We start from the raw sequence: 13,360 nt of genomic DNA on the forward strand, positions 1-13,360 counted from the left end.
CCTGACAGGTTTCGAAAGTTATACTGACTGGATCAAGCAAAAATGGATTGAATCGAGAGATGCGCCAGCCGATCGTTCTCCTCTCCGCGAGTTCTCTTTTCGTTTTGCCACCGGCAACTGTTGGGTGGAAAATCGGAGGAAATGAATTGCGGAAATCCCCCGAGGCTTCTGCCGATCGGACTCAAGCGGGCGAATCACATCCCTGCGTGGGGTGGGGCCATAACGGCGTCCGCGAACACCTTGACGCAGCCAGGGACATCGAAAACTTGCTGGGGACGTCTATACCTTGATGTGGAAGTTCATCAACGAAAGCGAGAGCTGCTCCTTGCTTGTGGTCTGCCTGTTCAGCGCTGTGCATTATTCAGACATTTTGCGAAATTTTTCCAAGTAGTTGTAGCCAAGTTTCTGGTGTTTGTTTTGGCGCGAATGTTGCACTCTGGCAAAGATGGATCTGCAATCGCTGCTGCTCGATAGCAGCTTGGACCTGGTCACCAAGACAAATGCTGTTGAGGCGGTGCAGGCTTGGGATGTTACTAAGGTCACGGACAATTTCGAGATGCTTTGGAGTGCTCTCAGCGTACGTTAATGCAACGATTTTGACGATTTTTGATCTATTCACGCATCTTTCTTCACATTCAGCAACCCATACTTGATGTGATGGCACCCATGCCGCTTCGATTAGCGGCCTTACAAGCGTCCGCATCGTTGATCAGCGTTTGCACGAACCAAGACATGCTTACGCCGTTCTTTACCACCTTCTCCTTCCACGTACGCTACTTTCACTTATCATCGATCTATTCATTCAGCCCGATAGCACCAAAGGGCTTCTTACACTTTCGATCTCTCGCTGCTGCGTACACAGGCCAAGACGCTCTACGAGGCGGCTGTAGAACGACTCGCACAGGCCTTTGACCGCACTGCCGTAGCGGCGCCCAGCCCACGCGATCTCTTGGAGCTGCTGGGAGTACGCGTCTCCCCTTATGCCGAGACAGAGCTTGCGAGTTGAGCTCAATACTCTGTCTCTTTCTCACCACGTTGATGCCCTCTTTATTTCTTTCGGTAGGAACAAAGGAGGTGCGTGATATTCTTCGAGAGATGCAAGACGGCGATGGAGTCAATGTCCCTCGAGCGCGACGCCATAGTGCTGACCGTCTTCCTCGACCACTTCTTCTCCGTTGTCAACCCCGCCATCTCTCGGTCAACCGTATGCCAGCGCCCACATCCACTCACCCACCACCTCTGCTCATCTCACCCCTCTCGGCTGGTCACGCGTTCCAGGAGCTCTTGTCCAAGTTGTCCGGCGCTGGCATACAAGGCCCCGAAGCTGCGACACTGACGCAGGAGGCCAACGCCCTGTTCACAAGCGCGCTGACATTGCTGTCTCAGTTCGTCCCCCTCCACCTCAAGATGTTCCCTCCTTCGCCTTCGCCCTCGCAAATGCCGCAACCCTACGACGACCCGGAGCTCCTCTACGGTGAGCTCCCCAATGCGTCAACTAATAATAATAGTAAGAATGATGATGATAATGATAATAATGTAAGGATAATAGGTTGCTGACCCAATGGGCGCTCTTACTTTGTGACTTTGCTCATCCAATCCCCTTTTTGTTCTCCTCGTGCACAGTCATGCAACAGATCATCGCGATCGGCGACAAGTGTGCCAAGAACGTCAAGGTCCAGACAGCCGTGTGGAAGCTCGTCCGGGAGATCACCCTCATGCACCCCTACCGACTACAGGTTGGATCCACCAGCGCCCTTACAAAACGCTTCCGTTCGGTGTTCTCATTCTGCTTTCTTCTTCTTCTTCTTCCCGCAGAACCCAGCCCTGCTCAACCGAGTCGTCACGCTGTGCGTCCTGAAGGTGCAGTCGAGTTGGAACGCAGCGATGCCATGCGCGCCGCGCCTGGTGCTGAGTCGTGAGGTATGTGGGCCTGATGAATGCACGAGAGACGCCAAAGTGAGCCTCTACCGTACCGTTCCTTTTTTGATCTGTTTTTTCTTGACAAACACCACGAGCAGCGCGCCGGCGAGCTGGTGTCCAAGGGCGATGAAAAGGCCTTTGAGAACAAGGTCAAGGCCTGCCGTTTCCTGCTGTCCGTGATGGGCATACTCTCTCGCTCATACGGTATATTGCACACTCTTCTTCCTTCTTCCCTCTTCCTTTATGTCTGTCTCACGGCTGGTTATCGTTGTTAGCGCCGCATTTCGTGCCTCATTTCGGGAAGCTGGCTTCCTTTGTGCTGCTCATCGGAAGGTACCGCCCCTCTCTTTCCCTTCGGATCAACAACGAAGGTTACAGTTTTTCTCACACGCACTCCGCTACGCCAGCAATCTCATCGAAGACCCGAGCAAGCCTGGCGCATTCACGCGTAACTACCCCCCCTCCCCCACAAATTGTTTTGCGGTGATCGTCGCTGGCTCATCCCTCGCCACACATTGACGTTATGTCTCGTTTCGGTTTCGGTCCATCCAGCCCAGGCACATAAGGCCGCCTCCGCGGTGTATAAGACCGTGTGCGGTTGCATCAAGGTACGATCACAGCACAGGTCACACCTGTGGTGTGGTGTGGTGTGGTGTGTGTGTGGAGCGCTTTGGTGCTTTCGCCGGCGGAACTCACACCACTGTTTACTGTCTCCGATAATTCAGACCCTCTTTTGTGCGTCGACGTTGAACGACGAGCACAGGGCCAAGCTGCTGGAGATGTTCGCGATTCGCGTTGGCGGCGAGGATCCGCTTTCCGCGCCCAAGCTCCAGGTACACAGCTGCGAGCTCTCAACACGCGCGCGTGTGCGCTACGATGGCCTCCACCCCCACCCCCAACCAACACCTTGGCGCACTTACTCATCCTGTGAGTTCTGCACAGATTCTGCTCTATCTCTGCCAGAACCTCCCGCCGTCGATTCTCTTTCCGCAGGCCGTCGCGTACGCGGTCCTCGCCCTCTCTTGGCTCCTGTACTGGAATTCCAATTCCCTTTTTTCCCCCGTGTGTCGTGTGGGGTGTATCAGGGTGCTCTATTGGATAATGAACGGCGTGGAGACGTGCTGTGCCCAAGTGCTCAAGAACGGGCTCGAGAGCGTGGCGGTGCCGACGTCCGCCCTAATCTACTCCCTCAGTCGGAAAGGTCCCCAGATGCTGCAGGTCCGTACCAGCTGGCACCATAACACAACCGCACACGCACACAGTGCCAAAAGAACCTCACACCTTTTATGGTTGGCATGCCGGCCGATAGGAAGTGGAGTGCTTCCTGTTTCAGCACCTGTTCCACCCCCACTTCCTGTGCTCGCAGCTGGCCGTGGAGCTCCACAGTTTTGTGCTCAGCAACGCTGACGAGGCGCTCCAGCGACGGCACATCCAGCTGCTCGCCAATCTGGTCCGTCGTTTGCTCTCCTCTCTCTCCTCTCTCTTCGTTGTTTGTGAGCGCTCGGCTCATCCTCGCTGGTGCGCGCCACTGCAGATCAAAACGGGCGGCAGCCGCGTGGTGGAGTCCCTCGCTCCGCTCTTCCCATTCCTCGTCAACTCCGTCTCGTCGTCGGCCAAGGTATGTTTATAAAGCACTCAATATTTAGTATTGTTATTTTTATATGATGTTAATTTTTAACATTGGACGTTGCTCGCTGCTTACACCTGTTCGCAGGAATTCCTGCTGCGTGAGCTCACGGAAGATTTGCTCAATGGACAAACCAAGAGCGCCGCATCAGAGGTAAGTGTCGTGTCGTTGGTCATGTCGTGTCGTGTGGCTATTGGTGCTGATGAGCGGACAAATGGCAGGAGGCGATACTCTATCGACTGGCCGCATTCCTGCCGGCGTGGACGATGCGACCGGGCGCTACCGAGCCTCTCACCACCGGCACCGATGCTCTCCTTGGCCAAATCGCTCGCCTGTGTGTGCGCCAATTCACCTCGCAACACGTGCTCCCGCCACAACTGGTACAACACACACACACACAACCGCACGCGCACGCGCTGACACTCGAATGTACGAGTAGATCAGCGTCGCGGAGTGCCTGGTGGCGTTAATGGCCTACGAGCGGCTGCCGGAGCGGGACTCCACGGCGCGCACCCTGCTGGAGTCCCTGGGCGACCTGCTGCGCAACGTGACCGAGGACCCGCTCAAGTACCACGCTCTCCACCTGCTCCCGAGCCTCGTCGACCTCTCTGTCCTCATCCCCGCCTTCTCGCCCGACATGCTGCCCAACGTACGCCTCCATGACACACGCGCACCGTCGCATACGCACACGCACCGCCGCACACGCACACGCACCGCCGCACACGCGCATGACACATATGTGTGCGGCGGCCCGGGGCAGTTTTTGGTGGGCTACGGGCAGGTGATGAGCACGTTTCCGTCGACAAAGCCGGCGGTGGCGCAGTTCTTGGCGAGGTGCCACGTCAGGCTGCGGGCGGACATGCAGGACCGCGTGCTGCGCAGCTGCGCGGGCCTCTTCCAGCAGCTGCTGGCCGACGGCGACTGGACCGTGTGCGCCGAGACTATGCAGAGCTTCCAACATTTTGCACAATTCATACCTTACCCCCTCGAGAGCATCCAGGTACGACAACACGCGCCTTTTTCTCCCGTCTGCCTTGCACCCGCCGCTGACACCGCACCACACGCACACAACACACGACACAACGAAACAGGGGCTTCTATCGTCCGAGTGCCGGACGATGTTAATTCATTTTCTGAGCGGCCACCCGATTGCGCTCTCCAAGGACCAGCAACCCGTGCGTGCGCCGTTCCTTTTTGTGTTGTCTGCGTGTGTGGGGCTTCTTCATCTAATCGCTGCACACACACACACACTCTTTCGATTTGTCGCCACGACACGACACACGACACACAGATGGACGACGCCCAAGTGGCCGACCACGTCGCAGCAGGGCTGGCCAACTACACCAAGGAGCGACTCGCCCAGGCCCAGGTACTCTCTTTACCCTGTCTCTGACCATTCCACTCGTAGAGAGTACTGACCACACAGTACTCAACCGCACACGTTCGAACGACGCGCGTGTGCCAGGCCTGCCTGCTGGGGAGCAGTTCGGCGTCGGGCCAGGAGTCGGTGGAGAAGGCGCTGGCGCTGCTGGCCAAGGCTGCGGCCATCGTGTCCACGCTGCCGCCCTCGGCCCTCTCCTCGCACGCCCCGCAGTTCCAGGCCCAGCTGGCCCAGCTCTGCCAACTGTTGCCCCCTGCCGACCCGGCCACCGTCGTCATCAACCTCGAATGAACACAAAAACGCCGATTTCTTTCGCCCTCCTCTCTCGACGTGTCGTGGTGCGTTCTACGAGCGTGAGCATCCCCAACAAGAACAGCAGCAAGAACTGTAGTTGTTCGGCGTTAAACTGGCCAGAACAACGCAGTTTGTTGCGACCACAATAAACGCCCCTTTTTTCTCACGCGGCGGTTAGCCGACGTGTTGCCAGCGCGGCCAGCGCTGTTGAGGCACGCGGTTAGCGTGGCCTTCCCTTTTCTGGCCTCGTAGCGCAGTTTGGGCATGGCTTTAGTCTCAGGTTAGGGTTCTCGGAGTTCGAGGGTACGGAGGAGGTGGTGGACGTTCTGGGCTGTTTTGAGACGCTTTGCGTAAAATGCACTCCTGTTAGTATGCGTTCGGGACGTTTATTGTGGGAGCACCACAAGATGGGAAGATGGGAATTATGAACATTGTTTTAAAATCGAAAATACAGCTCAACCAGGCAGTTGTCTGCCTAAGAAAAAAGAACAGAAGAAGATGCGGAAGACCAAGAAGAGAGAGATGAACCACCACCAGACGCTTGCCGCCGCTGCTGCTGCTGAGGAGGAGGACGTGGGCACGTGTTCCATATGTTTCCTCGCCTTCAGCGCGAGCGAGGCCGACCGCCTGCCGCGGCTGCTCAAGTGCGGCCACTCCTTCTGCACCGCGTGCCTCACCCGCCTCCTTGGCTCCACCACCCCCGCACCCACCACCAACGCCGAAGCCGAAGCCGAAGCCGAACTGGCGGAGGCCATGAATCTTCTGCGGTGCCCCAAGTGCCGCACGGTGACGCGTGTTCGTCTGGTCGACGGCGAGGCCGCGGCGGAGGGCGTGAAGGGCCTGCCACGCAACTTTGACCTCATCGACCTCCTCTCCTCCTCCTCCTCCTCGGCCCGCAGCCAGAAGCAGCAGCCGCGGCCCTCCAGCGGGCGGCGGACGGGAAAGGCCTCGGCTGCGCTCAAGTGCGCCAACTGCGATAGCCATCCGGCGGAGAAGTTCTGCGAGCAGTGCAGCGGCGCCCACCTGTGCGTGTCGGGCGACGCGCAGCTCCACGCATTCCCTGCGCTACGGAGCCATGTGCGTGTCGGCCGACGCGCCCGAGCCGCGCGCCGCGTGCGAGCACCACCGGGCCAAGAAGGTGGAGATGTGGTGCGAGCGCGACGGCGTGGCCGTGTGCGTGGTGTGCCTCGTGGCGGGGCCGCACAAGGGCCACGACGCCCTCACCATCGAGGAGGCCGAGCTGCGAGTGCGTGAGCGGGTCGAGCTGGCCCAGGTGGAGGCCGCCATGGGCGAGGTCGAGGCCGGCGAACAGGAGAGCGGCCGCGAGGCGCGGGCGGCCATCAAGCAGCACTTTGACCGGATGCGCTAGCGCAGGCGGGTCAGGCACGTCGGGCGATTTGGTGGCAACCTGCCAGGCAGCGAGGACTGCGGCGGCAGCGGCGGCGACGGGAACGCAGGCAAGCAGCACCAGCATCGCATTCGCAAGTGAAGACAAGGGTCCAGGGTGGGCTCCTGGAGCGAAGAAGAAAGTAAAACAGCCCTTGGATTGGTGAGACGGTGAGATTGGGGATCAGATGTGGTGCTGATGGGGAAGGTGCTGGGTTGGAAAATAGCACTTTCATCTCCAGAAAGCCTGTGTTTACACAACTCCATTGCCAAAATGATGGCATTCTCCCATATTCTACATTCATTTTTTATGTTCTTTTTGTTTTTGGAGTATCCTTAGATCATGAAAGTAGATTGAGACCATCATGTAAGGTAAGTAATGAGTCAATGACATCACCAGCAATCCTCAGCATCTCACTTCCACCATCAACCAGCTCAGTCACCACACTCAGGGACCCAGGTGGTGTTGAAGGCACACTTGTGGTGGCAGAAGAGAATGAAGAATGCTCCTATAAAGGAGAAGCACCACACTCCGACCTTCCACCCAGGTAGTGGCGGAGAAATGTGAAGAAACTCCTCGTGCACAACTACAGTTGAATGTTCATCACCATCGTTCCTGTTTACCACACCTGAACCCGTTAGTTGCCGCAGTCGGCCACGATGATGTGGCCCGTCGCTGCGTCGACCGCCACACCTCTAGGGTCCTTGAACTGGGCGGGACCGCCACCCAGGGAGCCGAGGGTGCGAAGGAAGGACCGGCCAGTGGCCCGCCACACCTGCACCCGGTGGTTGCCGTAATCGGCTACGATGACGTTACCCGCCACGTCGACCGCCACACCCTCGGGCCTCCTGAACTGACCATGGCCACGACCCCGGGAGCCGAAGGTGCGGAGGAAGGACCCGTCGGCCTGCCACACGTGCACCCGATGGTTGTCCCTGTCGGCCACGATGATGTTGCCCGTGGCCGCGTCGACCGCCACGTCCGCGGGCCGTTGGGCGGAGCTTGGCCCGCCGCTTGGCCGCCGCCTCGGCCGTAGTGCGCTCCCACTCGTTCACCTCGGCGCCGAGCACTCTCTCGCGCTGGGCCACGGCCTCGCGCACCCGGTCAAAGTGCTGCTTGATGGCCGCCCGCGCCTCGCGGCCGCTCTCCTGTTCGGCGGCCTCGCGCGCCGCCTGGCGCTCCACGGCGGCCTCGACCTCGCCCATGGCCAGCTCGACCTGCGCCAGCTCGACCCGCGCGGCCTCACGCGCTCGCTCCTCGGCCTCCTCGATGGTGAGGGCGTCGTGGCCCTTGTGCGGCCCCGCCACGAGGCACACCATGCACACGGCCACGCCGTCGCGCTCGCACCACATCTTCACCTTCTTGCCCCGGTGGTGCTCGCACGCGGCGCGGGCTCGGGCGCGTCGGCCGACGCCACACGCACGTGGCTCCGCAGCGGAAGGAACCCGTGGATCTGGTGATCGCACGACACGCACAGGTGGGCGCCGCCGCACTGCTCGCAGAACTTCTCCGCCGCTTGGCTGCAGTTGGCGCACACGAACGGCGCCTGTGTGTCAGGCTGGGGAGCAGTTCGGCGTCGGAGGCCAAGCCAGGCTGCCCAGCTCTGCCAACTCCTGCCCCTGGCCACCCATCAACCTCGAATGAAACGCAGATTTCTTCCACCCTCCTCTCGACGTGCGTGTCGTGCCATTGGTTGTGTCGTGTGAGGTCTACGAGCGAGGGAGCGCGCCAAAGAGGGTTTGGAGGACGTGGGCGTAGACGTAGGCCTGCACCTCAGCCAGCACCCGCTCGGCCCGCCGCAGCACCTCGGGTCGGATCTCGGCCGCGCCGTGGGCGTCGTACTGCGCCCGCTGGCCCGCATCGCTCAGGCACGCGAACGCCTCCGCCATCACCTTGAACGCTTCTTCGCTCGCCGGGTGCGCGTTCTTGTCGGGGTGCAGCTTGAGGGCCATCTGCACAACGACACACGACACACGACACGCACGGACAAAATCAATAAAGAAGTTGTATAAAACAATTAAGAATAAGCCAAGAAATAGAATTAGAATTAGAATAAAATATGAAATAGAATAATTTAAAAAATAAATGAGGAGGAGCGCACGGTGCGGTATTGCTTGGTGATCTGGGCAAGGGCGGCGTCGGGGGTCAGACCGAGCACGGCGTAGTAGTCGCCCGCGCACCCCAGGATCCGCTCGATCGACAGGAGGTCGTCGCCGCCCGCTGACGGTGGTGGCTTGGGGCGGCGCCAGTCGAGCTTGCAGCCCTCGGGGACCAGCACGTGGAGCAGGTGCGGCGAGTTGCGGACCTCGGGGAACATGAGGCCGCGGCACGACTCCATGTTCACCCACACCAGCGACCCGCTCTCGATTCGCGGACTCGTCAGCCGATGACACCCTCTGCCAAACGCACACGCACACGCACCACCGCACACGCACACGTCCATTAAAAACGGCACTCGCACACGACACACACGGAACGACACGCATACATTAAGGGGGGAGGGTGCAAGTACGCGAGGTCGAGTTCCTGGAGTTGGGGGCTGCGCTCGAGCAGCCACTGCACGGCGAGGTCGTTGAGCCGCGCGCAGTCGCACAGCGATAGCTTGACCAGGTATGGCGAGCACAGCTGCGGATAGATCTACTGACGCGGCGCAATGGTGTAAGCAATCACGACACGCACAAAACGCATGACACACACAATGCCAACGACACGCACAACACACAACACATGGCACGCACAACACACGGCAACACGTCGCACGAGGCTGGCGTACGAGGCTGGAGCAACCGACGATGGAGAGTTGAGTGAGGAGCGGGCACTGCTTGAGCGGCTCGAACATGAGCTCCATGGTGGCGTCGTTGAACTTGTCCCTGTACGGATACCGGCTGATGCTCTCCGCCACCTCCCTAGCGTGCGGTCGTTGAGCACATATGACGCGCACGGCACACACAGCACACACGGCACACATGGCACACACAAGACACGACACGACACTCACGGCACACACGACGCGAGATTGGGGGAAATGGTACGCGACGAGGGTTGGATCAGAGGCGCAGAGCGGGAAGAACCAGGCGAGGGCCTGGGCAAAGGTGGTGTGGGGCGCCACCGCGAAGAGCAGGCTCGACGAGCCCGCCGCGGCCTCGGCCACCACCGCCTCGAACAGCGCCGCCCACACGCGTCCCACCAGCCCGCGCGGCATCGCGGCCAGCGCCCCGCGCACCGCAGCCGCCGCTGCTGCCACGTCGTCGTTGCGTGGCTTGACCAGCGGCAGCACCACCGACTCGGCCACCTGCGCCAGGCACCGCTCGCACAGCGTTGGCACCGCCTGTGGTGGTCCCGAGCGCAGCAATGGCGGTGGCGCCGATGGTGGTGGTGAGTCGCCGGTGGCGTGAGGTGCGCCTGGGTGGTCCACGACGCTGGTGGTGGCCTCTGCGGGCGGCACTACGACGACGGCACAGCGTGAGGGGAGCAAGGGGGGCAAAGGGGGGGCAAGGGTGGTGGCGAGTAGTGGGAATGGGGAAATGGTACCACGGTGGAGGGGAGGTGATGATGGAGCGGTTGGGCTGGGGTTGGGGTTTGTGGTGTGCAGCAGGGCGTCGATGGCTGCGGTGAGGTCACCCTGCAGACCATGCAAAACATCCGTAAGCACGTCTGGGTCGTGCCCAGGAAACAGCTCCCGCAACACGTCCATCTTCTTCTGAAAACGAGAGGTCTTCTTTTCTGATATGGCTTTATTTTCCTGCAGTTTTGAGCATTTTCTCCCTTTTTTCTTGATTTTATGTTCGTCATCTTTGTCCAGTCTTTACTCCTCACGTGTTGGTAATGATGCGGTCACATTCGTTCCTGTTACCACACCTAAACCCGATGGTTGCCGCCGTCAGACCCGTCGAACACCCTCTCGCGCTGCGCCGCTGGCCACGCCGTCGCGCTTGCACCACATCTCCACCTTCTTGGCCCGGTGGTGCTCGCACGCGGCGCGCGGCTCAGGCGCGTCGGCCGATGCCACGTCGGCCGATGCCACGTGCACGTGGCTCCGCAGCCACCGCACGACTGAGCGAGCAGGCCGCCGCGGCTGCTGCTTGTGGTCGCGGGCCGGGGAGGAGGAGAGGAGGTCGATGAGGTCAAAGTTGCGTGGCAGGCCCTTCACGCCCTCCGCCGCGGCTTGGTGGCGCTGGCGGTGGCGGCGGTGAAATTAGCTGCATCGCAAATTTTCACCACAAGGCGGGAATTTAGGTGCTGCAGCAGCACGTGACGTCAGCAAACGGCCAGCCACCCAGCATCAGCGTCTATTTACCAGCGCGCGCGATAGGCGCCCGAGGCGAGCACCACATTGCGCGTCCACCCGCGAGCGTCCAGCTGCCCCACGAAGGTCGCGTAGTGCGCCTGGGTGAAGGCCACGCTCGCTCGCTCCCACGCTAGCCCCGACGTCTCAGCATCTCTCTCTCCCTCTGGCTTGTCGCCCACGCCACCGTCCAGGTCCTGACTGGCCAGCCGACGCAGGTGGAACGCTGTGAAGTAGGCGCGGAGCATGTCCTCGGGTCCGGCCTCCTCGTGTAGCACCACCAGCACACGGCCGCCTGGGCCTGGGCCTCGGCTGGGCCGGGCGTAGCGCACCACGAACCGCTCGTCGCGGTGCAGGCCGATCAAGTCCCGCAGTAGCGTTGGCGAAGTCGATGACGTCGACGACGACGAAGTGGTGAGCGAAGAAGAAGAGGAGAAGCGCGAGAAAAGAGAAGAGAAAAGGGATGATGTGGTGGAAGTGGAGGAGACGATGTCGCGTAGCGAGGCGCCCATGACAATGGTGGGCGGGGTGAAGTGGTCGCCCGCGGGGAGGATGATGCGCTCGTCGACGTCCTCGGGCGCCACGACCGGCGCCGCGGTCGTGAAAGGCCCCGAGGATGAGGTTGAGCCGCTGGCGGCTCAGGGTCGTGAGTCGCACGTTGGAGAGGGCGCGGTGCGAGAAGGCCAGATGGCACCCGGCCAGCACGCCGTAGACCGCAAACAGCGCTCCCAGCACCCCGCCTTGGTGCCACACACACACACACGAGACACGACACGACACGCACGACACAAGACCGCGTTGCGTGCCACGTGAGCAAGTTCAGGCTGGTGACTGATGTGACGAAAGACCGCGTGAGTGGTGCGGGTACGTACCGGTGACGTAGGTGGTGCCTATACCGATGCCCATGCCCATGAGATAGGCCACAATGCCCTGCGAGTGGCCTGTTGGGTTGTTTGCAAAGTTATGAGTTGTAAGGTGGCGTGGCTCGTCAACAACAAAGATAGAAATGGGGTTGTACCCTTGGCGGTGATGTCGCCCAGGTTGTCCCGCAGGGCGAAGCCCTGGTTGATGGCTGCCTTGGTGGCGCCAGTCGTGAGCCCTGGAGAGAACAGAGAGAACAGAGAGAAGTGAGGATGAGACCAGTGATAACGAAGCGATTGTGAGGTCCCGTCGGTGGTACCGGCGATGCCCTTGGCCGAGTTGGCGAGCGAGGCCAGTGGGAGGAAGTAGGCGGGGAAGAGCGGCGTGGCCAGCTCGAGCTGACAAGACCCCAACAGATCGACCGATCAACCAAGGTGAGGACAAGGCTGGGTGGCACCTGCGATGAAGAAGACTAGCGCGGCTAGAGAAAGGGGAGTCGTGGCGTACGCACCGCGACTCCAGCGACGTGGATGCAATCGGCGGCCCATCGGATGCGCTTGGTCTCCGTGTCGAAGAATTTACCGAATGCGCCCGCCACCAACATCATTCCAAGACAGCCCAGGCCTAGGGAAATGCACCACATCAGTCGATCAAGCCAGCTCGGCGGCCACGGCGGCGGCGTACCGTCCTTGAGGACCCACGAGATGGCCGCTGCGGCCGGCATCGAGCCGGCCCCCAACCCAACCGCGCTGAGTAGTGCATTCGTAGAAATTCTGGTACGCCAGCAAAGCTAGGTTAGAGATGCCATGCGCTCAATCGATGATGTGCGGTGTCTCGTCGTACACGAAGCCGGCCGAGGAGACGATGCCCTTAGCCACCTCCCACTTTTGGAAGTGAATGTAGTCCTGCCGCACAGAGGCCGGGTAGCCGGTCGGCAGGAACAGCGACTTCAGCATGAGGTCCACACGCAGCGGCTTTCGCTCTGGTGTGCCCCAATGGGACCAATGCGCACCACCCGCCACAGCTGATTAGTGTGGAAGTTGAGGGCACCACCAGCTAACAACGTCGGTGTGGTGTACCGTGCTGGTTCTTCTCACGGGCAACGATGGCGGCTGATTCCTCAAAGTAGTCGATCTCTCGCCGGCCATGCTTCTCGCTCACCAGTGGCTGGGAAAACCGCGAGGCAGTGAGTTCGCGCAGACATACGCACTCACTCGCCACTGCACGCCGCACGCACTCAAATGGTTGCAGCGTACGGTGGTGGTTGAGGTGTGTAGCAGGTGGCGCCCTCCATAGCCGTGCCGCGCTGCGCCGCTACTCCGCCGAAGAGACGCCAACGGCCCACTGGCAGTATGTCTACAAACAAACAAATAATAAATAAATAAATAAATACAAACAAATAAAAAAGCACAAAATAAATAACAGTGCGTTGCGGTACCGCTGGGGGAGCGCTCGTGTGGTACGCCGGAGCATGGTGTGATAGGAGTACTCTAAAACAGAAGGGCGTACGCAGTGCGCCTGAGCTTCTGTAGGTTGAAAAAATGTCCCACAGGCTCGGAAACATACCTATTTATTTGTGTCTTTTACGCGCAAGCTCCGCCCGCA

The 13,360-nt window shown here is 60.2% G+C and overlaps 5 protein-coding genes across 5 annotated transcripts; 2 read left to right on the forward strand and 3 right to left on the reverse strand.

Annotated features, from left to right (window-relative positions):
• Positions 1-445: 445 nt before the first annotated feature.
• ACA1_379350 (uncharacterized protein) lies at positions 446-5,219 on the forward strand (the record flags this gene model as incomplete). Its single annotated transcript, XM_004337718.1, has 20 exons — positions 446-577; positions 640-768; positions 863-964; positions 1,064-1,204; positions 1,279-1,474; positions 1,624-1,736; positions 1,816-1,920; positions 2,019-2,124; positions 2,473-2,512; positions 2,684-2,753; positions 2,863-2,921; positions 3,006-3,138; positions 3,230-3,370; positions 3,455-3,538; positions 3,635-3,700; positions 3,769-3,885; positions 3,987-4,196; positions 4,308-4,475; positions 4,839-4,916; positions 5,013-5,219. The coding sequence occupies 20 exons, from the start codon at positions 446-448 to the stop codon at positions 5,217-5,219; spliced, it is 2,397 nt and encodes a 798-aa protein (XP_004337766.1).
• Positions 5,220-5,720: 501 nt separating this feature from the next.
• On the forward strand, positions 5,721-6,591 carry ACA1_379360 (Bbox zinc finger domain containing protein; the record flags this gene model as incomplete). The annotated part of the gene is made up of 2 exons (XM_004337719.1): positions 5,721-6,247; positions 6,270-6,591. The coding sequence occupies 2 exons, from the start codon at positions 5,721-5,723 to the stop codon at positions 6,589-6,591; spliced, it is 849 nt and encodes a 282-aa protein (XP_004337767.1).
• Positions 6,592-7,246: 655 nt separating this feature from the next.
• On the reverse strand, positions 7,247-7,961 carry ACA1_379370 (NHL repeatcontaining protein; the record flags this gene model as incomplete). Its single annotated transcript, XM_004337720.1, has 2 exons — positions 7,247-7,622; positions 7,657-7,961. 2 exons carry the CDS (start codon positions 7,959-7,961, stop codon positions 7,247-7,249), a joined length of 681 nt encoding a protein of 226 aa, XP_004337768.1.
• Positions 7,962-7,963: 2 nt separating this feature from the next.
• ACA1_379380 (DnaJ domain containing protein) lies at positions 7,964-10,303 on the reverse strand (the record flags this gene model as incomplete). The annotated part of the gene is made up of 8 exons (XM_004337721.1): positions 7,964-8,155; positions 8,358-8,561; positions 8,711-9,005; positions 9,122-9,246; positions 9,383-9,515; positions 9,642-10,041; positions 10,141-10,231; positions 10,262-10,303. 8 exons carry the CDS (start codon positions 10,301-10,303, stop codon positions 7,964-7,966), a joined length of 1,482 nt encoding a protein of 493 aa, XP_004337769.1.
• Positions 10,304-10,902: 599 nt separating this feature from the next.
• On the reverse strand, positions 10,903-13,110 carry ACA1_379390 (uncharacterized protein; the record flags this gene model as incomplete). The annotated part of the gene is made up of 10 exons (XM_004337722.1): positions 10,903-11,524; positions 11,589-11,634; positions 11,767-11,835; positions 11,913-11,993; positions 12,075-12,153; positions 12,267-12,379; positions 12,453-12,466; positions 12,599-12,737; positions 12,835-12,922; positions 13,012-13,110. Coding segments are annotated over 10 exons (1,350 nt in total), but the record flags the coding sequence as incomplete, so codon positions are not given.
• Between the last annotated feature and the right edge of the window lie 250 nt (positions 13,111-13,360).

The sequence above is a fragment of the Acanthamoeba castellanii genome (assembly GCF_000313135.1).
Source record: "Acanthamoeba castellanii str. Neff unplaced genomic scaffold scf7180000084711, whole genome shotgun sequence".
Classification (NCBI taxonomy): Eukaryota; Discosea; order Longamoebia; family Acanthamoebidae; genus Acanthamoeba; species Acanthamoeba castellanii.